At 38.1% G+C, this 25,118-nt stretch overlaps 2 protein-coding genes across 3 annotated transcripts; one reads left to right on the top strand and one right to left on the bottom strand.

The window, feature by feature from the left end:
- Positions 1–70: 70 nt before the first annotated feature.
- UFD1 (ubiquitin recognition factor in ER associated degradation 1) lies at positions 71–8,067 on the bottom strand. Of its 2 annotated transcripts, none has more exons than XM_030024111.2 (12): positions 7,982–8,067; positions 7,077–7,209; positions 6,306–6,338; positions 5,362–5,483; positions 4,880–5,010; positions 4,397–4,469; positions 3,604–3,672; positions 3,011–3,076; positions 2,674–2,721; positions 2,218–2,306; positions 1,353–1,434; positions 71–928 (listed from the first exon to the last, which is right to left on the bottom strand). In XM_030024111.2, exons 2-12 carry the CDS (start codon positions 7,195–7,197, stop codon positions 854–856), a joined length of 909 nt encoding a protein of 302 aa, XP_029879971.1. In that variant the 5' UTR covers positions 7,198–7,209; positions 7,982–8,067; the 3' UTR covers positions 71–853. The 2 variants fall into 2 exon arrangements, with proteins under 2 accessions (XP_029879971.1, XP_029879970.1); XM_030024110.2 differs by lacking the exon at positions 7,982–8,067 and adding an exon at positions 7,731–7,880.
- A 56-nt stretch (positions 8,068–8,123) lies between these two features.
- Positions 8,124–23,399, top strand: CDC45 (cell division cycle 45). Its single transcript, XM_030024109.2, has 19 exons — positions 8,124–8,455; positions 9,724–9,783; positions 10,082–10,174; positions 10,623–10,760; positions 11,374–11,517; positions 12,674–12,729; positions 13,328–13,376; positions 14,185–14,246; positions 14,657–14,707; positions 15,520–15,639; positions 16,030–16,161; positions 17,227–17,325; positions 17,587–17,748; positions 17,947–18,085; positions 18,464–18,547; positions 19,698–19,816; positions 20,280–20,356; positions 21,104–21,170; positions 22,337–23,399. Exons 1-18 carry the CDS (start codon positions 8,405–8,407, stop codon positions 21,166–21,168), a joined length of 1,701 nt encoding a protein of 566 aa, XP_029879969.1. The 5' UTR covers positions 8,124–8,404; the 3' UTR covers positions 21,169–21,170; positions 22,337–23,399.
- The last annotated feature ends 1,719 nt before the right edge of the window (positions 23,400–25,118 follow it).

Raw genomic sequence — 25,118 nt, 5'->3', positions numbered from 1 at the left:
CCGGCTGCTTTGGGTTTTGTTTGGTTGGTTTTGGTTTTTTTCCCGAAATCACCACACCAGGGACGCACGCTGGTTACCAAGGAACCTTTACTCGGCCTTTCGGAGGGAGCACGGGGGCAGCCCCCGGCGTTCCCCATCTAACAGCTCAGCAACGACCGACCCGCCGGTAATTACCGACGGCGCAGGACGCCGCGGCTTTGTACTTTGTACAGCCGGCACCAGGCTGAGACGCTGGGCCTCGCCTCTCCCTACACATGCCATTAGATTGCTACAGTAGGTTATTGTATCTGAACTATTAAAAGGCATGTTATTAATTATAAATATAAAAAGCAATTACAAGGGGATTGCTTAGAATGATTTATAACCCAACACCCGAAGCTAAGAGCAAAGAGGCTCCCTGCACAAGAGTCCTAAACACCCAAGTGTTAGCCTTCATTTGCACCACGCCAAAAAGCTTACCTGAAATTGTGGCAAAATATATATAAAGGGAGGAGAATATCAAGCACAGAGCAACACGAGACCATCATCACTCAGGATGTAAGAGGGGAGGATGTAGTCTAAGAACCGGACCTTTTAGGAAAGTAGACCTTGTTGGGTTTACTTCTCAGGTTTATCCGAGATACACCTTCCCTCTTTACAACACATACAGAAAACTCCTTCAGAATTCCTAGAACTTAATTTTCAACTGAAAATTAAAGACAGTCTGACAGCTCCGGTTTTAAACACGAAACGAAAACCAGTAAAAGCATTCCTGTGTTGCAAAACGATCTCTCCTCTCAACTGCAATAACTAAGATCCAATATGCTGCAATTGTTATTTTATTTTCCTCCTAACTGACTAAAGGTACCACAACTTAGGGTTTTCTTCCCTTTTTGCGCAGAGACTGGCCTTCTCCTGAAAAGGCAATAAACCGGCTGCCAGATTCATCCTGGAAAAAGGAAAGAGGGAAAAAATAGGTTGTTACCCTTGTGCTCACTGCTTGTGTGTGATGAAAGCTGAACGACCGTTAGAAAGAACATTCCATCAGAGCAGCAAGTGACTGTAGACATTTCACATCCTTAATCTACATAACCACCACTTTCTCCCTGAAAATAAAATACGAGCATTTCAGCGACCTTTCAGCCAACTGAAACAAGTATGCACTGGCTTATTAAACTTATATCAGGCCAATCTTTTTACATCTGCAAGCAAGGACATCGGCGGTTGCTTTCACCTAACTCAAACCACTTTTTAACTACTACCACTTCTTAACAGAAGTGCGCTGTGAAAAATCAAGTATGGAGAGAGGAACCACAAACTTGGACAGTAGTTCTAATTCTGTGCAAAACTGGGAAGGATCCAACTTTATTTACCTCTTCAATTTTCTTAACTAGTGGACGTGAGTTTCTAATGAATGTGATTCTACCGATCTTGAAGTCATAGTTGGGTATTCCTCTGGAAAAGAAGCATAAAAATATGAAAGACAACATTTTATACCTACCGTCCAACTGATCACAGTGAGACCTATTCTATGTCTGTCAGTATTGTACCAGCGCTGGCTGCAAATTTTCATTACCAAATAATTCCAGAGTTAAACCACTCAATTATTTTCTGAAGGTAGGCATACATTGCATGAAGTAAACAATCAGATACTGGAGCTGTGGCTGTGGGTACATTTCCACGTAGCCTGTGGTTCCCACAGGGCCAAGGACATGCTTTTCAAAAGGGTTCAAGTTTTACTGTGACAGGCATAAATGACAGAACACCACAGGCACCACATCGCTGCACACTTCCACGAAGTCTTAGAAGTTTCCTTCTAAGAAAGAAACAACACCACACACAAACACAAAAAAACCCCCAAGCTCACACATGGCTTGGCTTTGGTTATCCACAAAACTCAAAAAAGATTTCACTCTACATCAAACTTCACTTTAGAAAATTGGCAGGGTTCTGTGCATCACTCGATCCAGCCCAGACTAGACCTGCTGCCTCTCCTCGCTTGTGTTCTATAGAACCAGAGTTGATTGAGCGAGTTTTGGCAACATTAACTTAGGATCTGCACCTTAAGTAGTCAGGGATGTCACAGTCAGTCTAGAAGATTAGACTATTTATTTTCTAAATGCAAACTTATGAGGAAATTAGCTTGTTTATATTGCAGGAGCAGAAAAAAAAAACCACAAAACACTCTGCTAAAACACTGATCCTTCACTTGCTGACAACTGAATGAAATGGACATACCTTCGAATGTCTCCTGGTTTAATTGGCGACGGACTAGGCTCAACACCTTTCTTCTTGCCATCCAATCTGTTCCCAGAACCAGAGAATGCCTATGTATACATAACGAGTTTTAATTTAACCATATCTTGTATTTGAAAGCACACTGCACAGGGATACTATATTCTGTAATATCTTACTATAATTTTTATTTAATTCTTTGATTCAGCATGTTTCTTTCTAGTACACTGGGTTGTTTCAGTATGTTTCAGCCTCCTGTTTATAGACTGCCCCTTCAAGGTCAGCAAGTCATACTGTTACTGGCTTACTGGTTTGTAAGCACCACAAAACATTCGCAGATACTTGCCAGTTAAAGGAGGAGCACCTCTAAGAACAGGTACTAGTATTTTGCAGTTGTTTGGAACAACTTTCCGTCAGCATTTTACAACATTCAGAAACCAGCAGAAACAGGGGACTTACACGAAATCCTATGTCACTCACATATCCACTATGGTCTGCTTCAACATCCTGTGAGGGAAAAAACCACTTCATTGCGTTCACGTTGTGATACACAGAACACATGAAAACAGTTCCACGTATTTCTGACCAAACAAAACTTTAGAATAATCTATTCCTGAAATAAAACAGTTGGTAAACATCCATCTCCTAAGTAGCACAAGCAAAAGCATTTGGTAAATACAGTTCAGTCTTAAGAAATTGTTTCAGGAAAAAAACTTTATGTTGGAGCTCACTGCTCCACCACAAGGCAGGCTGATTTCTAGAGAATGCATTATTGAAGAACAGAAGCTTAACTTACTGTGGTCTCCTCATGCTGTGCACTTCTTTCTGGTTCTTTGTACCCCAAAGGAGCATCAAAATCCACCTGTTTACATAAGCAGCATGAAAATAAGCACGACAGGTATTTTTTCTTTTAATCATAAGCCTTATACTACTATTCCTCAAAACCCCACAAACTATCAGTCCCATTTTGATCAAGAAAAAACTGAGGTTTGCTTGTTAAACATTTTAACTCAGAACTAAAAAGACTAAGCCTCCCAGGAACAAGTCTTAGCATGTAACTGAAACAGAGCAGTAAAACAGCACCCCACAATATCACTGGAGTTTGAATCAAGACAAGGCTGTTAAATAAAACTCAGATTATAAAACAGGTTGAATCTAAACATTAAATTCTAGTCACCTGATGGTACATGAAGTGCAGCTCAAGACCACAGATGTGGTTACAAAGGTACATGGGGTACTCTCAAATGAGTTATCTTCCCTATCCCATCTGATTTTACCTTTCCGGCAGCATCAGAGGTGCTTGGTGTACAGTGCTATCACTGAACGAGATGCCCTCTCCTTCTGGGAGGACACAGTAAAAGCAGACTTTCCATGCCAGCTTTAACTTACATTCATATCGCATTCTATGATGGACACAGCCTTATCCGGTTTGGTCTCCATTACCCGAAGCTCATAGATCTGAAACAGTAATGAGTATTTTAAGATTGCACATGAAAGAGCTCAAGTTATGTATAAGAAAAGCATAGTGAAACCTTTCCCTTCAGATGGCTTCAAGAAAGTTGAAATAAGTGCTCCTTAGGTTGAGAACTGGATACTGCAGGGTCTCTACAGAACACGAGAGCAAAGATTTTTAACCCAGAAGATTGCTATATGCTGGAGCTAGAGAACCTACCTTTTACTGTACCTTGCTGCACTCTTACTGTACCTTAATCTGCATTTTTGAAAGCAAATTACAAATTTAGGGTAAAACTGAAAAAGAACTTGCAAGAATATCAGCAGCACAAAAATTTATTTTCTCGTGAGTCAAAAAACAGTCTAAACAGCAGCTCAGGAGAAGACTTAACTGACCCCATTTCTCCAATAGAAAATCAATTGTGAAATATACCATCTGGAATTACTTGTCAACAAGACAGAGCTTGTCACAGAGCTTCAACAACTCTGTGTTGATCTTTTTAGCACCAACACCCAACAACTGAGCTTAGTCTACAACCGCAAGTGATCAGATCTGCTCATGTTGCCAAAAATACTCATCTATAAAATCTACTCACAAGATTTAGTCAAAGTACTTATGTGGTTGAAATCTACTGAAATACAGTGTATTTTTTTACATGGGGCAGAATTTATTTCCTCAAATTAATGGTATCGAAACAAAACTTGCATGGACTGGTGGTGTGTACTGTACCTTTTCATTGTAGTTGATGGCAATAACATCCCCAGTAGTTAGACAAGCGAAGTTTCTCAATGCATTTTCTAGTCTTTGGAGTATGTTAAGATGAAACTTTTGTTTTCAACACAACATGAAAACTTTAAAGTTACTATGCTATAAAACTCTGATCCTTGGTCTCTCAAAGGTGGTTTAAAAGTCATCAGTACTGTAGACAGCCTTTTAGTAAATATGAGGGTGTACAAATTCTTTTAAAGGACACTCAAACTCATTGGACTTTAAGCCAAGATTCACGCTTCTTCACTCCAGGCTACACTTTGTGCCAGCAGCTTGCAACTTCTCTGTACATAAGCTCCCCATCCTTTCTGTTTTCAGAAGGAGCAGTACTAGTTTCCTACTACTGGAAGGGTATGAACCACACCTGAAAAGCTAGCTCTGCTTCATCACTCCAATTCGGGAGAAAACTTTTGTCCCCTGCTCCATAATTGACAGGAAGGATACACAGCTTTGGGATTGGTGATGTCAAGAAAATCTGGACTCTGTGGCTGAAATTTTGAGTAAGTAGCAACTTGAAGATTAACACTCTCCACTTGCACCAGGCCTCCCTCTTCCAGCAGCAAGTTCTGCATCATCTGCAAGAATGAAAACAAAGAAACAAAGCACTATCAACAAGACCAATGTTTCTAATTCTCTTTCCTCACATACGCTTATTTTCACTGGGGCCACCATTTTCCCTGAAATGCACCATTTTACCATGTTTTAATTTCAGGAAGAATAGTCAGGTGCATCTCAAAAAGCAGTCTGCTTTGCTTACTTAGTTAAACTCTCATGGAGGGAAACCTGAGCTGTGACTGGAAGCTGTTGTAGGAACATGACTAGCAAAGGCACACGCTTTCAGGAAACATTCTGCCTCTTTAATATTAAACTGGCAACTCAATAATCCTACCCTTCAGGTTTTGACAGTTCAGCATGAGACAACTCACCCAGTGTGGAAGGTAACATATGCCCTCATCAGCCACAAATTCAAGCACTCCACAGTGCGTCATTCGGTCTGAATTTTTATTGGTCAGCTTAAACAGCATCGGGTAAGTAATATTAAGTCGGCCTGGTGAGAAAGGAGAAAAAATTTTGTTAAAAACCACTAACACATTTCTGAAGGTTTCAGAGATCGAATATTACCAAGAGAATGGGCTAGACTATAGAAGAGGATTACCCTCACACCATTATTCCAATTGCTCAAAACTACAAATCCAGGAGAGAATGCAGATACATGAACACTGTATTGCCATCACACTTAGAACTTTAAATGCCTCTCCAACATTTCTACAAGTTCAGAGATGAGCAGCAGAGAGTATTAGCAGAGGAATCTATTACTGTTATGTCCTTGTGCTATTATCAGTTAGGTCCTACCTAATGAATTTTAACAGGCCCTGCCTATTTTAAAATTAAATCCTGACCAAACTAATTTCTCAAGGAAATTCTATTAAGGCTAAAACTCAGAGGGGGAGAAAAAAAAACCTTAGTTAAAAAGGCCAGTAATATTGATTGAGTTATCTTTTTCCCCATTTCAAAGTTAATTATCTCTCTAAAATAAATTTTACTCCAGACAACAGCATCCAGAACAAGCAGGTTAAGATTAAGAATTTACTAGATCAACTGTAACCATTATACTGAGTACGCTATTAATAGTTAATAAATATTGATTCATGCCTCAAGTAGCCCAACACTTCAGATGTCTGTACTTGAAGAGAGACAAGCCCCATTAATTCTGATGGACAAAATACTTCCAAAGTACACTTTTGAACTAATTAGTCTCATATTCTCTATTTAAGTGAGATTTTAATAGATAACTAAAATACTGTGGTATTTGCTTACGCATTAGCTCATATTTCTAATGTTGTTATTACAGAATAAAATATTCACTTACTGAGTTGATCCAAAGCTGATGGTGGCATAATTACTGCAGAAATTAATAAGAAAGTAAGATCAGGAAGAGTATGACTATACAAAGAGTATATAACATCAGTTTTATCATTCCTTTCTCCAAAACCTCTTCTAAAAAAAGGAGGTCCTAAAATCTCCTGCAAATTCATTTTTGAGCCAGAGATTTCAGCAGAATCAGTCGTGACAAATACACCTGCTAGCACAGAGAGCTCAGAATATAATCAGAAAAAATGAAAAGACAAGGTTTTACAATACCTAGTACTTAAGAAAATGTTTCCTAAAGGTAATTTTACTTGTTTGGGCTTTGAGGTGCTCTTAAATCGATGCCAACTCAAAACAACATAGCATTAGTCTGACAGCCTGAAAATTAAGTTGGCTGATCTATTCTCTTTGTTCAAGCTAAGTGAGGTACATTAAGGAGGGGAAAAAAGTCCTTAATCATAAATTTCCATGGCTCATAATGGGCCTAGGATTTTAACAAGAGACATTAAAAAAGACGAATGTCTTCTTCTAATGCTCATAAACCAGGACTCACTTGGTAAGTTTTATAATTACATACTAATGCGATAAACCCCTCCTCCTTCCTTCTTAAAGCCCCACCCAGGGTGCTCTTCTAGCTCCAGCCACAAAGCCAACAGTATGTCTCCATCTGTCCAACAATGTCTCGGCAGTCTTGGCCAAAAGCTGTATTACTTGATATTATTCACAAACACTCTTCCAACAGGTTATTAGTCAAAATAAAACATGCACATACTCTTCCCGCCTTTCTCCACATCTGACCTGTCATTAGGTCCAGCAAGCATGGATACCGAGAAGCAGCGGTATTGGGTTGAGAAGCGGTTCTGGAAAACCCGAGGGATGGGGTGATCAAACATATTAAAAGAGAACTAGGAGGAAGGAGAAAAAAAACACAAAGAAAAGACTGTATTAATAGGTATCTACAGCATACCGAAGTGTTACAGCACGGCCCTGAAGTCTCCTGAAGTTTAGCTAAAACTACGCTTAGGAGCCGTAGGGCTGATTTCCCTGTCAGCTGAGGCGCCCCTCTTTTTTCACACAGATTACGCGCTGCCCGGGGAAGGATTTGTGCGTCAAGCGCTGCCCGGGGAAGACAGAAAATGGAAGCAGCGCACTTCCAGATTACGCTTAAAGTAAGGCTCGGCTGACCAACCCACCCGCGGGAGAGAGCACGGGCGGCCCTTCGCGGAGGAGACCCCGACACCCGCCGGCCGCCGCCGGCCGCTCGCCCTCAGCCGGCACTCCACACCAGCGTCGCTAATCGCTGGCTTCGAAAACGGGCTTCGCGAACGGGCGGCCACCGGCGGCGGAACCGCCGCAACCGGCGAAGGAACGCGGGGCCCAGCCGCCCACCCGCCGTGACTCGGCAACTTCCCCACCCCCGGCTCACCATGGCGGCGGCGCTGAGGCGCAGAGCGCTAGCCCTCGAGTTCCCCACAGGGCTCGGCGGGGCGCGGGAAGGCGGGCCGGGGCGGGCCGGACCGCGCTCTCGCCTGACGGGGCTCTGGCCGCCGCCGCCGCCGCCGCCGCGGGCCCCACCCCCACGGCCCTCCCCCGCCGCGCTGCCCCTCCCAGCGTGCCGCGCGGCGCCCGCCTGGCGGGCGGCCATTTCGTGTGAGGGCGGAAGGCGGGATCTCGCACCTGCCGACGCGGCCATTGTGGAAGGCTTTTCTGGCCGCTTGGCGCTTCTTCAGTCACCGAGTGTTGGTGCGGCCCCTCCCGCCTTTTCGTCGGCCTCACTTAAATGGCAAAGCGAACAATTCGCCCGCGGCAAAGATGGCAGACATGGCAACAAAAGGCGGCACGGTGCTTCCGCCTTGAGAAACTTCTGTGATTGGCCAGCTGTACGTGTCGCGACTGCCTTTTACCAATCCCATTGGCGAAGACCCGGAATGGCTTGGGCGGCTCGTCCAGTCCGCTCTGAGAAAGAGGGACGGCCGCTTTTCCACTGGCCAGCGCGCCGTGACGAGAAGACCAATAAGAAGCGGCGCTAATTTGGCGCCTAGTTTGAGTGGGGGTGGCCCGTGGCTACCGCCGTTTCGCCGCCGCTCTCGCGCTGCCGCCATGTTCATCTCCGACTGCCGCCGGGAATTTTACGACGTGATTGTCAGCCAGGTACGAGCGGCGGGCCGCGACCGGGGAGGGGTTGGTGTCACCTCAGGTATCCCGGCGGCGGGCGGAGCTGTTTCCCCTCGGGCCGCTCCCCGCGGGGCTGCGGCAGTTCCCGCCGCCTCACAGAGCGGGGCCGGTGCCGGGGCGTCCGCGGCTCAGTCTGCGGCGGCTGAGGTGCTCCGGTCCTCTTGGGGCCGTGGGGGGTGTGGGAAGCGGGGGTGCCCGCGTCCCTGGGGGTCGGCGGCGGGGAGCGCCGCTGCCAGGCGGACGTAACGCCCCGGGCCGCGCTGAGGGCGGCGGGCCAGCCAGTCAGCCCGGAGCGTAAAAATATCTTTCCCGAGCCTGTCTACGGCTTTGGAAACCCGAGCTAAAGCTGCTGCCAGCGCGACGAGGTCTCGCCGGAGGTTTTACTTACAGTTCGCCTCCTTTCTCGCGAGTGCTTTGCGTGTTCTTGTGGATCTTTTGTTGTTAAACAAAGACATCTCTAGATCTTTTTTTTTTTTTCTTTTTAGCTTTTTAACCGTTTTGACGTTGTTTGCCCAGGCGCTAAATCTTGTATTCCGTCTTCTTTGAGGTTTCTCTTGCAGTCTTTCTTGTAGCAGGTCTGGTTGTCTACTTTCATTTTTAACCCACAGTTTGCTTAACTTTGTTCAGACTGGATGTGTACACTGCAGTGGTAAAGCTTTTGTTGGACAGTCTTTTAGTATTTCTACCTGTGAAACTATATTATGGATTGTGCAAACGAAAGCATTTCCCTCAACTTCTCCAACTATGAGCTAAATCTAAAAAAAAAAAAAAAAAAAAAAAAACCTCAAACCCCCACCAGATAAATTGTTTTGCCTAAATCAAATTTTTTTCAAGACTTGCCTTGCTCTCCTATTTTTGCTACAGATTTTCTTCAGTCAAAACTGTTCCAGATCCTATATGAAAACTTAGGCCTTTCTAGACATGATGAAAATAGTTGTAGAGCTGACTACCGTTGAACCTTGAAAACTATGTGCTGTTCATAAGAGTCTGAATAATTACGTTTCCTCAAAGCAGCTGATGTATTTTGGGTATGTGGAGTTATTGTTCACGTTTACAAGGATCCAAATAGGCTAATTTTGGTTGCAGTGTCCATTCAGAAGCAATCCTGGTTTATGATTATGATGATCTCTACTTAAATTTCTCACTTTCTGGTCTCACAATGATCTATGCATTTCATGTACCAGCACATTAGATTTGGCACCTATGTTAATATATTTAATACTGTTATTCCATTATTTTTGCAGCGTGTTCTTCTTCTTGTTGCTTCAGATGTTGACGCATTATGTGCTTGTAAAATACTCCAAGTAAGTGTTTGTTCATTATCACTGTAGGCTAACAGTGAAATAAAAGAATGTCCTGGGATCCTTTTAATAGATTTGAACTGGGGAAAGGGTGAAAGTTTAATCTGCTTTTGTAACTTATGTTTTACATGAGTTATGACACTGAAAACTGGTAAGTCGTACTCCCAAAGTTCCTGTAGATTTGTCATTTGGGATGTCTTCAAGATAAAGATTTGTATGAAATAGAATTATAATGTGGTATAGCACTGGAGAAGAGGTTGTTTCCCCTCGCCTTTGCTAACAGCTGTTTGCTTCATTTCAGGCTTTGTTTCAATGTGATCATGTGCAATATACACTTGTCCCAGTATCTGGATGGCAAGAACTTGAAACTGCCTTTCTCGAGCATAAAGATCAGGTGAAGAAATACTGGAAATATTTTAAGTTGCAGCTGATCTTATATAGGCATGCACTTCTTCCCTTTCCTCAACTTGAAGTGTTAGCTCTCAGACTAATTATTATTATTGTTTACCTCAAAACAGTGGTTAAATTTTAACATACCAGTAACAAACTTGTCAAGCTTTTTACATCAGCTCAAACGAACGTGCTATAATTTTGATAGATTCAAATTAAGTTTGCACACATTTTGAGATATAAAAGGTAGTATTGGATGTCTAGCATCCCTGAATTTGGTGTTTTGCCTTACAAATTTTTTTCCTCCATCGAATATCAAATATCAGAAAGTAAATACGAGTTTTGGCAATGATGAGTGCTTTGGAGGTTTGTAAAGGTGTTTTCAGTCTTCTGTGTTTGCTGCTAATTGAAGTAAAAAGCATTTGTTGTTGTTTGTTTTCTTTTGTTTGCAGTTCAAATATTTTGTTCTTATTAATTGTGGTGCCAATGTTGACCTTCTGGAGATCTTGCAGCCTGAAGAAGACACTCTTTTTTTTGTGTGTGACAGCCACAGACCTATCAATGTAGTGAATGTTTACAATGACACACAGGTAAATACTTTTTGTTCGTAATAAAAAATCTTCACGTGATGTGGTGGTAGATGGTGTAGTGCTTTTCTGCATTTTGCAAAACTGCTTACAGTGGTAGCTAGTAGGTCAGGAAGCAGTATTAACGCATATTTGCAGTAATAATGTACATGATCAGAAAAAAAAATCCGTTTTCAGTAATAAAATATATACCGTTAGTGTGATAGTTGTCAGTGGTAAGCACCTGTTAATCCTGTTGCTATAAATAAAACTGCTACAAATCAGAGGATAAACATCCTCCAGAATGTAATGTGTGTAATGTCTCGGTATCTAGCAACACTTAGAATTTGAGTATTAAGCACAAATTATTTGACAAATGACTTTACTGAAAGAATTATCATTTTTATGCTTGCTAATGCTGTAATCAAGGAATACTGTTTTTTACTCTTATTTTGCATAAACAAGTATGGTCTTTGTATTAAAAAGCATTATTTTTGTTATGCCAGGAATTGATCACAGACAAAATGAATTTTTACTTTCTTTTATTATCTGAAGTATTCTCATTTGTCATTTGAAATGTTTTTTAATCAGTAAATAAGATACTTTATTTGAAATACTTTTTTTTTTTTCTTGCTAGATTAAGCTGTTAGTTAAACAAGATGATGATCTCGATGTTCCTGCTTATGATGACATCTTCAGAGATGAAGAGGATGAAGAGGAGGACTCAGAGAATGAAAGTGATGCATCAGAACCTTCAGAGAAACGTAGACGTTTTGAGGAGGTGTGTTTCTGCTACTTTATTGTGAAAACAAGGAAAACAAAACAGTTATTACATGTAGTTTACATCATCATAACAATGACATTTGAGTTTAAAAATTATGTTCCATTAGATCACAAATTCAAGTGTAGGATTTAAAAATAATCTACAACCAGCAGAGTTTCACATAGGCAAAATGTTTATTTATCTGAACTGCACAGAAATATTTTCTCCACATAAAAAAATGTTTTGAACTTGGTTTGGCATAATGCTGTCTTTGTCTAATCAGTGAACTGAAGAGATCTGTCTCTAATTATGTGCTCTCAGTCTAGCAAAACAACTTATTTAGATACAAAGGGGTTTTTTTTAATAATTGTTTGAGAAGATAGAAGGTCACAGATAATTTAGCAATAAATTTTATCTGTCTTTGTAGCAGTAAACTAACAAAAGTGTATTATGGTAGACACAAAATATTAAATTTGCCAGATGTTATTTGTAGCATATTTTCTATTTATACCATACAAGGAAGCAAAGGCATGAGGCTAGCAATATTAAGAGACAATTAAATGTAAAGACATTCTCAGATTTAATATATATTTCATATTATTTTTCTATTAACACTGTACATTTTTTCCTCCTAAGCTATGAAGGGCACTAACTCAGCAAAAGCAGATGCCAGAAATTCAAAGGAAAAATCTATAACTAGTATACACAAAAGTTATTCTCTAATCTGTTGAATATTTCACAGAGTTCATTTTTATTTCTTTGAGTTTTCAAGCTGATGGTGCTATTTATGGAGTTTAAATATACAGAGTGCCTCTTTTTCTGAGCTTCACTAATTATCCCGTCTTTATTTTTCACCAGTGTCATCTTTATGTTATAAAATGGTAGGATGCAATGTTGCTAGTTGCTAGAAAATACTGTGTACTGGGGCTCTTATTTGCGAAGACAAGCTAAATAAACGCTGGCAGAGAAAGATGCCATAACTTTATAAAAGTGTGTTCCTTGGAAAAATATTTGATACTAATACTTTTATCATTAGATGTTGTTAATAGGAATAATTCTTTTTAATGAAGACTTTAAGTCTTTTTAATGAAAACTTAGTCATTAAAGTATCTGGGTAGGTGCTAATCTACTAGAGTATTTTTTCTAACTTTTTAACATCCAAATTAATTTACAGGATGTAATAGAGAGAACAATGAAAAGGCGACAAAGACGAGAATGGGAGGCACGCAGGTGTGTGTAACTTTTTTATGTTGCATGTATCTCTTTCTTTCTCTTATTCTTTAATTAAAATCTTGTTGAGAATACAAAAACATGATACTATGCTGCTTGATTTGCAAGATGCTTTAGTGCTAACTATTTAGAAAGTGGAGAGAGATTTACTATATAAAAATAAAATGTTTAAATGGACGATAGTTGTGAACAGTAATTTATAAATTAGAGTAGTAATAGGTGCATTGCTTCACTTTTAAATAGCTGTAGTATACTTGTCTATCTTACGGTGAAATTTATGCTTCTGGTTTTTTTCCTTTACAATCCCACTGTTGTCAATAGGAATGAGCAGGAACAAATCAGATAAGAAAAAGTGATTTGAGGACTAATGATTTAATAAATTTTTCCTTTTTATTTTATGAGTACGTTTCAGTGTGGTTTCCACATTGCTACTAAAACCTAACTGTCCTGCAGAAAAACAATTTCTAGCCCAAGTTTAATTTTTTTTAATTGCTAAAATGAAATTTAAATATTATTTCACAATTCCTGGCTTATATTTTTAATTGGATCCAATGACTAGTTCACCACTTAGTCAAATGTGGGGTTTTTTTCCCTTTAGACGAGAAATTCTTTTTGATTATGAGCAATATGAATACCATGGGACCTCAGTAAGTACAAACTTCTTTGCCATAAAAACACAAGGTGCCAATGTAAAGGTAATTGGACAATACCCAATGTTATAATCATCTAATACAATGTTATAATTATCTAACAATACTATACATTATAATAATATTATTATAGCTTGTTATTTTTGTGTGTTATTGTTATATATAAGGTACATCATATATGTACAAGTAGTTTGACTTAGTAGTTTAATGTTTTCTGGTTGTGTACATCCAATTTTACTGCTGATGAATTGGATACATCATAGAAACAATACTGGTAGACTGGCAGACAACAGCCAACTGAGTCACAGGCTAATGTAAGTTTAACATTGGGGGAAAATGATAAACCAGAACTATTAACACTTTTGTTGTTTGATATCTTTAATGCTGGTATAAAAAAAAAATATGATAGTGTAATTTTTTTAGCTCTTGACAAAAGTATCTATCTATGCAAAAAATACTCTCACAGAAAAAACTTTAGCATGTAGGGAGCATGTTTGCCTTTCAAAGCTTTCAAACATAACACTTAGGACATCAAACTGTTCCTTCTGTTATTTGGCCTCGTCTTATTCTATTTATATTTTAAGTGCTGCTTTATATATAACGCAGGTTTGCAGAGCTGTATAAAATATTTTTCTTTCTACTTAGTGTCTTGGAAAATAAGACACTGGCAGACTGTCAGACTCAGCTGTGATTTCTAGAGCTTTAGTAACATGCTAGTACTTGGCAAATGTAACTGTTCTATTTGTTTAATGAAGTGAGAGTTTTGTGTTCATTTATCCTCTCTTTTTGCTTTTCCCTCATAAAGTCTGCGATGGTGATGTTTGATCTGGCATGGATAATGTCTAAAGACTTGAATGACATGTTGTGGTATGTTTCCATTATCATTTTTCATAGAGGCTAGAAGCTTAAACCCATAGTAAAGAGAGGCAAGATTTCCCAAAGCTGTTTGATTTCAGTATGAGGTTCCGGTTTATTTCATGAATGGATGTATGTCTTGAATTGGAGGACACATCTGTGTAAATTAATTACAAGCAGCCAATAGATTTTGCATAGAAAAAGGGAGGATGGTACTATATGTGTATCCCTGCTAAAGAGAGAATAATAATATAGAGCTTTGTTATTAACTTCTATGTACAGTTGGTAAACAGTGTGTCTGACTGGTTTGTGTGTCTGACTTGCTCTGTTACATACTTAAGAGGGTTAAATATAATATACTGTACTGGAATATTTTTTGTTTTAACTTTTTTTTTCTTTTCTTTTTCTCCCCCCAATTTTAGGTGGGCTATTGTTGGCCTAACAGATCAATGGGTCCAAGATAAAATCACTCAGTAAGAAAGACTTTTAAATTTACCTTTTTTTTTTTTTTTTTTTTTTTTTAATTTATCTTTTAAGTTTTTTTCAGGAGTAACTAATAGCAATTAATAGAGATCAGGAAACATATGGGAATTAATATAACACAAGATAATTAATAAACAGTGACATTAAATATCTTAATGACTAAATGTGATCCGATGTCTTCCAAAAATGGGAATACATATCAGAAAAAAAATGTATTTTCCTTTTCTACTATTTAGAATATTTAAACTACCTTTATTTTTCACAAACTTATAAAACAAATAACTTCTGATCCAGGAAGAAATGGTGTTTAATAGTAGTTTATGTAAATATGAGCTTGATACAGTTTTATTAAAAGAAAAAGATTTTGTATGTTCTGTATCCTCCAGCTTCCTTTGCAGTTTCCATTAACGAGTTTCAGATTTTCTCCTTTTTTTTTTTTTCTTTGTTTCTTATTTCCCACTAGATACCCTCAGAATTCTAGTAGTACATGTGTAGACTTTAATTCTGGTGTTCTATTGTTACTAATACACTGACGTTTTTAAGGAGATAAATGTAATAAGTACCTAATTTCATTGGTCAGTCTATCTGTCTCTGTATTGGTTGTATTTTAGCTTTAATTGCCTGGGTGTATGGCTGAATATTGAAAGAACATTATTTGACAAGTTTTTTTAAAGATGTATCTACAATTTTCACGCTGCTGACTGGCCAGTGTGTAAACTTTAAGAAAAATTTTTGTGTTCTCGTAATCAAGAACAAAAATACACAGAAAGAAAGTGAAGTGACAAATTTGTTTTTGTTCAAGAATGAAGTATGTGACTGATATTGGAATCCTACAGCGTCATGTGTCTCGCCATAACCACCGCAATGAGGATGAAGAAAATTCTCTGTCAATTGATTGCATGCGCATAGCATTTGAATATGAGTATCCTTGCATAAGATCTGGGGAAAATGAACCCTACCCACTTGGTGAACCCCAGTTGAGTTTTTATCTAGGGAAAAAAAATCACAGCACCATCTCTGCTGCTGAGAACAGAATTAAAAGAAATGGAAATTTGAATGTTTTGTTGAACATGAATCCCTCTTTCAACAGCTCATGTAGCTTCAGTTCAGCTTAACTTTTCAGAATTAGTTACAAGTCAATGTTGCTTGTCTTGTGTTATGTGCACCTGCAGCTTCTACCTATCTTATGTAGTACGGAGATGCAATATATAAGGGCAACTGAAGACTTACCTACTAGTTGTGGAGTTTTGTTACTGTTTGTAACTTCAAATGGTACATGTGTTTGTAATTATTTTCCATAATTCATGTTTAGTCTGCGCCTGGCACTTTATCAGCACTGGTCTCTGTATGAAAGTCTCTGTAACACTTCATATACCTCTGCTAGCCTTAAGCTTTGGTCCGTACAAGGGCAGAAGAGGCTCCAGGAGTTTTTGGCTGACATGGGGTGAGTTATAAAAATCTGGGTCTTTTTTCAATGAATTATGGGAAAGTGAGGAGAAGGACTTGGGGGTATTAGTGGATGAAAAACTAAGTATCAGCCAGCAATGTGGCTGATAAGCCAGTCGCATCCTGGGCTGCATCAAAAGAAGTGTGGCTAGCAGGTCGAGGGAGGTGATTCTCCCCCCTCTACTCTGCTCTAGTGGCACCCTATCTGGAGTACTGTGTTCAGCACTGGGGCCCCCAAAATAAGACATGGACCTGTTGGAGTGAGTCCAGAGGAGGGCCACGAAGACGATGAGGGGGCTGGAGCATCTCCCCTAGGAGGACAGGCTGAGAGAGTTGGGGTTGTTGAGCCTGGAGAAGAGAAGGCTCCAGGGAGACCTTATAGCAGCCTTCCAGTACCTAAAGGGGGCCTGCAGGAAAGATGGGGAGGGACCCTTTAAAAGGGACTGTAGTGATAGGATGAGGGGTAACAGTTTTAAACTGAAAGAGGCTAGATTTAGATTAGATATTAGGAAGAAGTTCTTTACTGTAAGGGTGGTGAGGCACTGGCACAGGTTGCCCAGAGAGGTTGTAGATGCCCCATCCCTGGAAGTGTTCAAGGCCAGGTTGGATGGGGCTTTGAGCAACCTGGTCTAGTGGAAGGTGTCCCTGTCCATGGCAGGGGGCTTGGAACTATGACCTATCTTTAAGGCCCCTTCCAACCCAAACCATTCTATGATTCTAAAATGTTGAGAAGATAGCTTGTGAGTACTTAACTTGTTTGTTTTTAAATATAAGTGTGTGGCTCTGAGTAGGTTGCAGTGTCTCTTTCAGTTGAGTTACACAACTTGTGTCTTGGTCTATGAGGAATAATTCAGCTGTATGCCTTTATGGAAAAGTAGATTAGTAAGTAACCTACACTTTCTCACATTCACTCTTCAATGACTAAAGAAAAAAGAATGCAAACAAGCTTAGTCAGACTTAACTTGCTGAATTATCTAATATTAAGAAAGTCTTATGAAAGGAAGGCAAAATATTTGTTTCTTCTGGAAAACCTGTCAATGTATTTTTTTCCTTCTGCTTTTAGTTTGCCTTTGAAGCAAGTGAAACAGAAGTTTAATTCCATGGACATGTCTTTGAAAGAAAATCTTAGGGAAATGATTGAAGAATCTGCAAACAAATTTGGGTAAATTGTTTCAAATACAAATACTTTATCTGAAAATACTTTTCAGTTAAGTTCAAATATTTCTGTATGAAGAGGACGTAACGTCTTGTTTTAAAAAATATGCATTTTAAATTGACAAAGTAATACTAGGCTTGTTGCAAATGTTAGGGTATAATTTGTCTTCATGTTCTTAACATTAACATACTGAGGAGATTGCTGGTCAATGTTGATAATAATGTTGATAATGTTAATAACCTTTACTGGTTTTATTTCATTTTGCAGAATGAAAGATTTAAGAGTTCAGACCTTCAGCATTCACTTTGGCTTTAAGAACAAGTTCTCAGCAAGTGACATAGTTTATGCAACAGCTTCTCTCATGGAGAATATAGAGAAAGAGGGGCCTGAAACAACAAATTTCATTAAAGCTTTGGACAGTCTCTCCAGGTACTGAAAATATGTCTCTTCCTTCTGTTACAAGTTTATTTGGGGAACATGGGTTACATATCTAAAAGATGCATTAATGCTGCATAAGCCATTGAAGAAAAATCAAAATATCCCTGTGAATAGTGTTTAGATCTTGCTTTTGTGTGAAAAGCTTTATTTTTTTAATGAAAGTGTCTATTTTTGTTCTTTCTGTTGCAGGGGTAACCTGGACAAACTGCACCAAGGACTGGACCTAGCCAAAAAGCAGTTACGTGCCATTCAGCAGACAGTAGCCAGCTGTATTTGCACCAACCTTGTAATTTCTCAGGGGCCTTTTCTCTATTGCTCTCTCATGGAGGTCAGAATTCTAGTTTTTGGCTGTCTCATTTGACTGTCATCTTTGGCTATATCATAATTTAATAACACTGGTTTCCTAACTGCTTGACTCAATAAAAATGACTCTGTCAGAAAGAACCTATTTATCTATACTGAGCTGTCCTCTGATGTGACAAAATTGACATCTACTCTGAACTTCCCAAAGGAAGAATCAGTCCTTTTAAAGGGGGGAAGGCTTAATTTCAAAGTGAAGTGGGTGAGCTTAAACTCCTGTATCGTAAAGGTTCTTGTTAGTGTTCTTTGAGCCACACAAAACTTTTAGACTCGTCAGTAGATACTAAAATTAAGTCAACAGAAGAATAATCTTGGATTGTAATTGAAATAATTATTTTTTTCCTAGGGCACGCCAGATGTGAAACTGTTTTCCAAACCAGTGTCTCTGTGCCTGCTTAGTAAATACTTACTCAAATCTTTTGTTTGCTCTGTAAGTAAATCAAAAGCTTTTGACTAACTAACTTCTGGCCTGCGTAGTAGTTATTGTTCTGTTGGATACTTGCAGTTGATTATTAAAAACGTTATATGAAAATCTTAATAATGTTTTTCTGCTAATTGGTTGGATAATAGCACATCTGTGAATGCTGCTCTGGGGAAGAGATCTGCCTGGGAGACTTTGTAGCATTAGAAAGGGCTTTCATTAATAAGATACTTACAATCTAAAATCTTTGTGTAGTTTTATAAGTTTTGAGGGAGCATATCACTAAATATGTACTTTGAAAAGTTAACCTGACACCAAAAAAAAGCAATATTGCAGGACTTGTAGTTGTTATTTAAAGATTTTTGTGCCTGTTTAAATAAAATCCTCTGATCTTTACAACTAATGTAACTCAAATTAAATTGCATTTATCTTTTGAGCTATTAGTTACACAATTCAGATAAAAATGAGGTTTTTAAGATTGAGAACTGTCCTCACAGTGAACACTTCTTAATTTGTAAATGAAACTTATCGTGGTCCATCCTTGTCAGATTGCATCTGTCTGTCCTCGTTTTGAAAGTTAAACATGGGGAATAACTCATCTGCCACTAGGAGCAGGACAGCATTTTAAAAACTCACTGCAAAACATTTGCCTTAAGAACAGAACACTTGAAACAAACTTCTGTTTCTTGAGTGTCTAAAAATGTTAAAATCTTCATAATTATTTTTGAATTTAATTAAATTACAAAATTTGTTAAAGTTACAGCTTAGTGCTGTAAAATAATATGACGGGAAAATAATTGCTAGTGAAGACTGTATTTGTCAATGTAAAATGATTATTGCAAAAAATTAAGCCCAGTCCAAGTTTTTAGATACCCATACCTGCAGTTCTTTTTTTTTTTTTAAGAGCTTTTTTCTTTACTGTAAGTCGTATCTTGTCTGTCTACATCATTTCTGTGTTAAAATGGAATGCAAGATTGGAGAAGAATTGAAATTTCTGTTGGTCCTTAAAGTGACTTTTACTGTAAGAAAGAAGGGGATTCCGTTGAACTGTGTTATAGCTGTATCCATAGATGAATATTTGCAGTACTCTCTCACATGGAGAGCTGAAACTGAATTGTTTCTTAAGTTTTGTCTAACAAAGAGGCTTTCTGAATTCCAGACAAAAAACAAGCGTTGTAAACTGCTGCCACTGATAATGGCTGCACCAATGGATGTTGAACAGGGAACTGTGATCATGGTGGGGATTCCTCCAGAGACAGAAAGCTCTGACAAAAAGAAGTAAGCGTATTGTTTAAAAGTCCTTATTAAAGGTTATCTATAGACTTTTCCTGTCTCTGAAGCAAATATATCTTTCCTGTACCTATTTAACACTGAGTATGTTGACTTGAATTGTATCCTTCTTAAAAACACGCTTTTTGCATATGGTATCCATGAGATACTTTGAGAGAGGATACAGATGTTCCACAGCTTCCTTGCAAGTTTTGTTTTTCCCTCCCTCTTAACTATTTCTTTATCTTAAAAAGAGGGGAATAGTTCACTATATGACCCATGACTTCATTTCTTAAAGCTTGCAATGTTAAGATTTTTGCACTTGAGTAAGCGATGTGTATGTTGAGTACATGGCACATGAAAAACATCTGGAAGACATTTTCAACTCTCAGCAAGGAAAAAGTTCCATACTTCTACCTTAGTAGATATATCCTTTTCTGTAATGCTCATTTGTATTTCTGTTCATTTCTAGCTTTTTTGGAAGAGCATTTGAGAAAGCTGCAGACAGTACCAATTCTAGGACTTTACACAACCATTTTGACATGTCAAGTGAGTAACGCTGCCTATCACTTATTTCATTCACCAAATAGTCCTTTAGGGGTCAGTGTTTACGCAGCCTCCATAAAGCATGGCTGTAGACAATATACTCATTTGTGTATGCAAACATCAACTGTGTGTATGTAATATGCTGTTCCTGAGTCTAGTATAAACACAAGCTACATTATTTGTCAGCCTTTTTTCTAAGTGCTGTCTTGTGCAGAAATGATAAACTACTAAGCAGAGGCCTGCATATCTTTTTTGATACAATCTACATTTTGCATGGAGTAATGATTTTCTGCACTTCAGTTTAAAATCTGTGAGGTTATCTGTGAGGCTTTTTATATTTAGCAGCCAAACCAAGCATGGTATTGATGTTATGAGATGCATTTTTTTTATTGTCTGTTTGAAAAATGAGATACTTATGAAACGAGATTTGCCTATCTTTGTACATGCTTACAAAAGGGGCAGTTTTTAACAATACATACTTATGTATGCATGTTGAACATACACAGAAACATTCCTAGATTTAAAAAATGGCTGCTATATCATGCAGTGAGCACCTAGAAATCAGTTTGCTGAAATCTAAGAGCAAAATAAACAATGTGTTTTGTATTTTGTCCAAATAGTTTCTTTTTTTCCTTCTTAAAGTTGATTACGAATATAAATAAGTATAGTCAAAATTATTATTCTTCAAGTGTGACATCTAGTATATCCTTCAGTTATTTGCATCCTGTAATAAAATATTTCATATTTTAGTAATTGAACTGAAAACAGAAGACCGGAGCAAATTTCTGGATGCACTTATTTCTCTCTTGTCCTAATGGTAAGGAGGATTAATTAAAAAATTAATTACAAATCAAGTTAGTGACCTGTTAGTATCTGTAGAATGTTCTAAGAAAACGTTACAACTTCTAGTGAAAATACAAATTGTAAGAAACTCTTATCTTCAAAGACAATTGTTTTTCTTTTTGCTTGTACATTGTCTGCCTCCTATCAAAATTTTTTTTTTTTTCTCCTCAAGAGATTTATTTAAGTTTTGTCATCCTTAAGCTTCTCTTCGATTGTTCTGAACTTGTGGCTTTTTAACTTTGGCTGGAAAAGGAGCAGCTGTTTGTGTTCTGAGAGAAATGGAGATATTGGCTAATTGTAGTTGGTACTCTGTTACTGACTTTTAATTATGATGGCTTGTTTGAGCTCACGATGGAATTTTGGCCATAGCAGTGCCATTCTTGGCTTTGATGTTAGTGTAGAATTTGCATTTTTCTTTCACAGTGTTAAGGTTGTAGCCTATATTAGTGTGTAGTTTTTATCTGGAATAAAGATGGGGATATAAGACTGTTTGTAGTTGTGACTATTAGCTTCACACTAGTTCAAAGTCTGTTTTAAAGCTACTTTAGGGCAAGCCAGATCCTACTGTAGTTTGAGACTCAAATTGTTGCAATTGTCTTCAAATATTCCCTGCTTGTCAATTATGAACTATTTTTATTGGTCTCTATGTGTGTCTATTCTGCAGTGATGGGTGGGGATAGCTTACTTCCTACCAGAGAAGCAGCCAAACTCTAAATTGTTTTGTAAAGTCTGTTCAGACAACCTGTAAGACTGTTTGAAAGTATATAAAGTATTCCATGGCTTTTTCGTGCCTACATAAAGATTTGGTCTTTAGTATTAATGTGTGAAGTAATCTCACAAGATTATCTTTATGGTATATATAAAAAAGCAAAGGAGTAAGGTGAAGACTTTGGCAACAGTCTGTGAATGTTGGTAGTCCTTGCCAAACAACAATATGACTTACCTTTTTTCAGTGGGTGTCAAAGCTACAATTTCTTCTTCATTTACTCAAAAGTTTGAAGCAGTGGGTCAATGACTGCAATTGTTGTTTGTCAGACAGCATAGTCATGCATGGGTTCCAAGATTTCTACATCTGTTTGTTTCTTTCTTTATACTCTGACTACTGATTGTTTCAGTTTGTCTTCTGTCCTTGTTACACAGGGTGCTTTTTGGCTCCTTGTGCTGGAAGCTGAGGATCAGATGCTCTGAAATTATTTTGGCTGTTCCAAAGCTCATGGTGCTGCAATTGTGATGTATCGTCTTGCTTTACCTTAAATATACTGGTACTGGCCTGGACTGTTGGTTTTATGCCTCTTGGGAGGTCAAAAGGATTTTAACCTTAGCACACAGATATTGAATGCTGCTGCTTTGTAAACATCCCATCCTCATAATGGCAAAAGGTGTCAACTAGGAGTATTTGCAAATCGGACTTATATTTGTCAAACGTGCTTTTATTAGTAGACATACTCCTGTGATGTTTAGTTGTTGGCCAATAACAAAAATAGGTTTTTAAGAAGTTCATATTTATATTACTATTATATTACCATTCAAATGTTCTTTTAAAATTGTCTTGAATGTTTTTCTTTTTTTGTTTGTTTGGGGTTTTTTTTGTTTTTTTTTTTTTGTAAGAAACTTTTTGAAACTGTCCTTGAATTTCTAGAATGTTGAAACTGGTTTTTAGTACTGTCAGGTTGAGGTCTTGTACCTTAATTGAAGTAACTGTTTTGTGAGACAAGTTTTAAGACTTTAGGGCTTTTAAAATCCAAGTACTGAGTAACTGCCAAATACCAAATGAAAAATCTGGGGAATTCCCATGTCAGTAAAGCATTTTTAGTCATGCATTGTGATACTGTATTGTCACTTGTAGCTTGGCTTTGGGAATAATTTTCCTGGAAAGAGTCTAAAATACTATGATAATTATGTGTAGACTGTAGCATTATAAACATTGACAGACTAGCTCAATCCTGTTCCATAACAGAGATTTCATTTCACTTTGGTCATATGAAATGGTATGGCTTGTTAGACTTAACCTGCTGTGCATTGGGTGGGTATGTATATGTGTATGTTTGGAATTCTTTTCTTCTTACAGTGTTTCCTTGAATTCTATGTGACTTCAATGTTTTCATGTATTATAATTAATATGTAAAGGTTATATATCATTACATCATACTCTGTACAGATTTTTAATACAGGTTAATTTAATATTAAATGTGATTTAAATGTACCAAACAGAAAGCTAATTAAACTATGTATTTTTATTCCAAAAAAAAAGTTATTTTTTAAATGTTGTCATCTTATCTGAGTAAAATCCCTGTGCCAAGCTGCGATGGCCAAAAAAATTGTGCTTCCTAAGATAAAACATAATGCCTGCCACCTTTTGGTTTTGCATGTTTACTTGGTAGTATTGGCAATAAATGATATTCCCCTTACCAGCGTACCCTGGGTTTTGCCTGTACACAGCATACAGTAATTTTATTACGTTTCTGTAGCAGATTACTGTGCTTTAAGTCTCTGGAAATGGAAACACAGAAGTTTGTTGGTTTTTGAACTGATACCAGTGCCAAGCCATGATTACAATGTAAAAGTTAGGAGTCTATGTGACACTTAAGCACACTTCTAAATGTTTTCACTTTATCTTTCAGTTGCAAACTGCTGAGTGGATTAAGTGAATTTCTTAAATTTATCTTAAACTTATCTGTCACAAAAGAATTACTGCCTTTTCCACAGCACTAAATGACTGTAACTTTAGTTCAGTCATATCATATTTTTAGGGCTTTCATGCTTCTAGTGTAAATATGAGAGGAAAACATGGGTATGTGCAGCAGTAAATACAATGTGCTTCAATGTGTTAGACCACCTTCATGTACATGGAATGAATAATATGTGCTGCGTAAAATTGAGTTTTTACTTGCACAGTCTGCTTGCTCAGTAAATGCATAAGAGGTCTTGTACATCCAAGATCTCTGACTCGTGGTTCAGTGGCCATCTATCAGGAAATCCTAAACAAACAACTAAATTCCTCATTTTTCTCCCTGTACAAAACCTTTAGACAGGGAAAAAGAAATGTGAGGAAGGCATCAAAAAGCATGGGTATGTAACATCTCGGTTTACTTACTATCTCTGTCTTTAATTACATTTAATGCTATGTTTTCAATACCTGGAATAGTTTTGATGGGTACCTTAGCAAACTATTACCTTTTTCTTCTTGTTTGGGCTTTTTGTTTTCCTGGTTTTTTTCTTCCATCCTCTCAGTAGAAGCTCTGTGTGAACCCCTTTGTCTCATCTCATCAATTCTCTTATTGCGCTGTTGTATCCCCTGTCACTCTCCTGGAACTTCATGTTTTTACTCCATTCCCCTTTCAGGGCATGTTTGGGTTCTCCTGCTGTTGTGATAAATACAGATACTGCCTTGCAATGAAGAAGGAAGTTGGGGGGGGGGGGTGTTTGTGTGTTTGTTTTAGTAGGTGACTTGTCATGTCTTGAAAAATGGACAAATTCTCAGGCATATGCACCCTTTAGCTTAAGCGTATTTGGCTGTGCTGGGAGGATGAGAAGTGGGAGCTAGTTTTTATGCTGGGATGTGTTGGTAACTGCTTTACTGGCAGGTTCTTTTAACCTCCAAACAGATGTGTAAGCTTGAAGCTGTGGAGCTATTACATGGAGAAAAAGTTTTCCTTGTCCCTCTTTTATTGCTTTTTGGTTTGGGGAGGGGGGGCAGTGTTTAAGGTTCTAGTTTTCCCAAGATCTAGTGGAGATGCCAAGAATGCTTTTGCAAATTTTAGAATTGATCAGCTGTTGAACTGATCCCAAGGCCATCCAAATGTGGCCCAAAATCAGTCAGGAATGCTGAATGCTATGTAGAAAAGTTACTAAATCTATGTGGAAACCTGAAGAAGTCTCTGCCAATAGATTAAACTTGCATGTCAACATTTTATGATATGTA

Source organism: Aquila chrysaetos, chromosome 9, assembly GCF_900496995.4.
Source record: "Aquila chrysaetos chrysaetos chromosome 9, bAquChr1.4, whole genome shotgun sequence".
NCBI classification, from domain to species: Eukaryota; Metazoa; Chordata; class Aves; order Accipitriformes; family Accipitridae; genus Aquila; species Aquila chrysaetos.
Note: the sequence above shows the minus strand (reverse complement) of the source record. Positions and strands in the feature narration are given on the sequence as shown.

Excerpts from the sequence above, each read along its gene's own strand:
- UFD1 (XM_030024110.2), bottom strand. Across the intron at positions 6,339-7,076 it reads TGTGGAGAAAGGCGGGAAGA|TAATTATGCCACCATCAGCT; the intron begins GTATGTGCATGT and ends TAATTTCTGCAG. Across the intron at positions 5,011-5,361 it reads TATGTTACCTTCCACACTGG|ATGATGCAGAACTTGCTGCT; the intron begins GTGAGTTGTCTC and ends TCATTCTTGCAG.
- CDC45 (XM_030024109.2), top strand. The coding sequence starts at position 8,405 with ATGTTCATCTCCGACTGCCGCCGGGAATTTTACGACGTGATTGTCAGC. Across the intron at positions 10,175-10,622 it reads TTCTCGAGCATAAAGATCAG|TTCAAATATTTTGTTCTTAT; the intron begins GTGAAGAAATAC and ends TTTTGTTTGCAG. Across the intron at positions 19,817-20,279 it reads GAAAGCTCTGACAAAAAGAA|CTTTTTTGGAAGAGCATTTG; the intron begins GTAAGCGTATTG and ends GTTCATTTCTAG.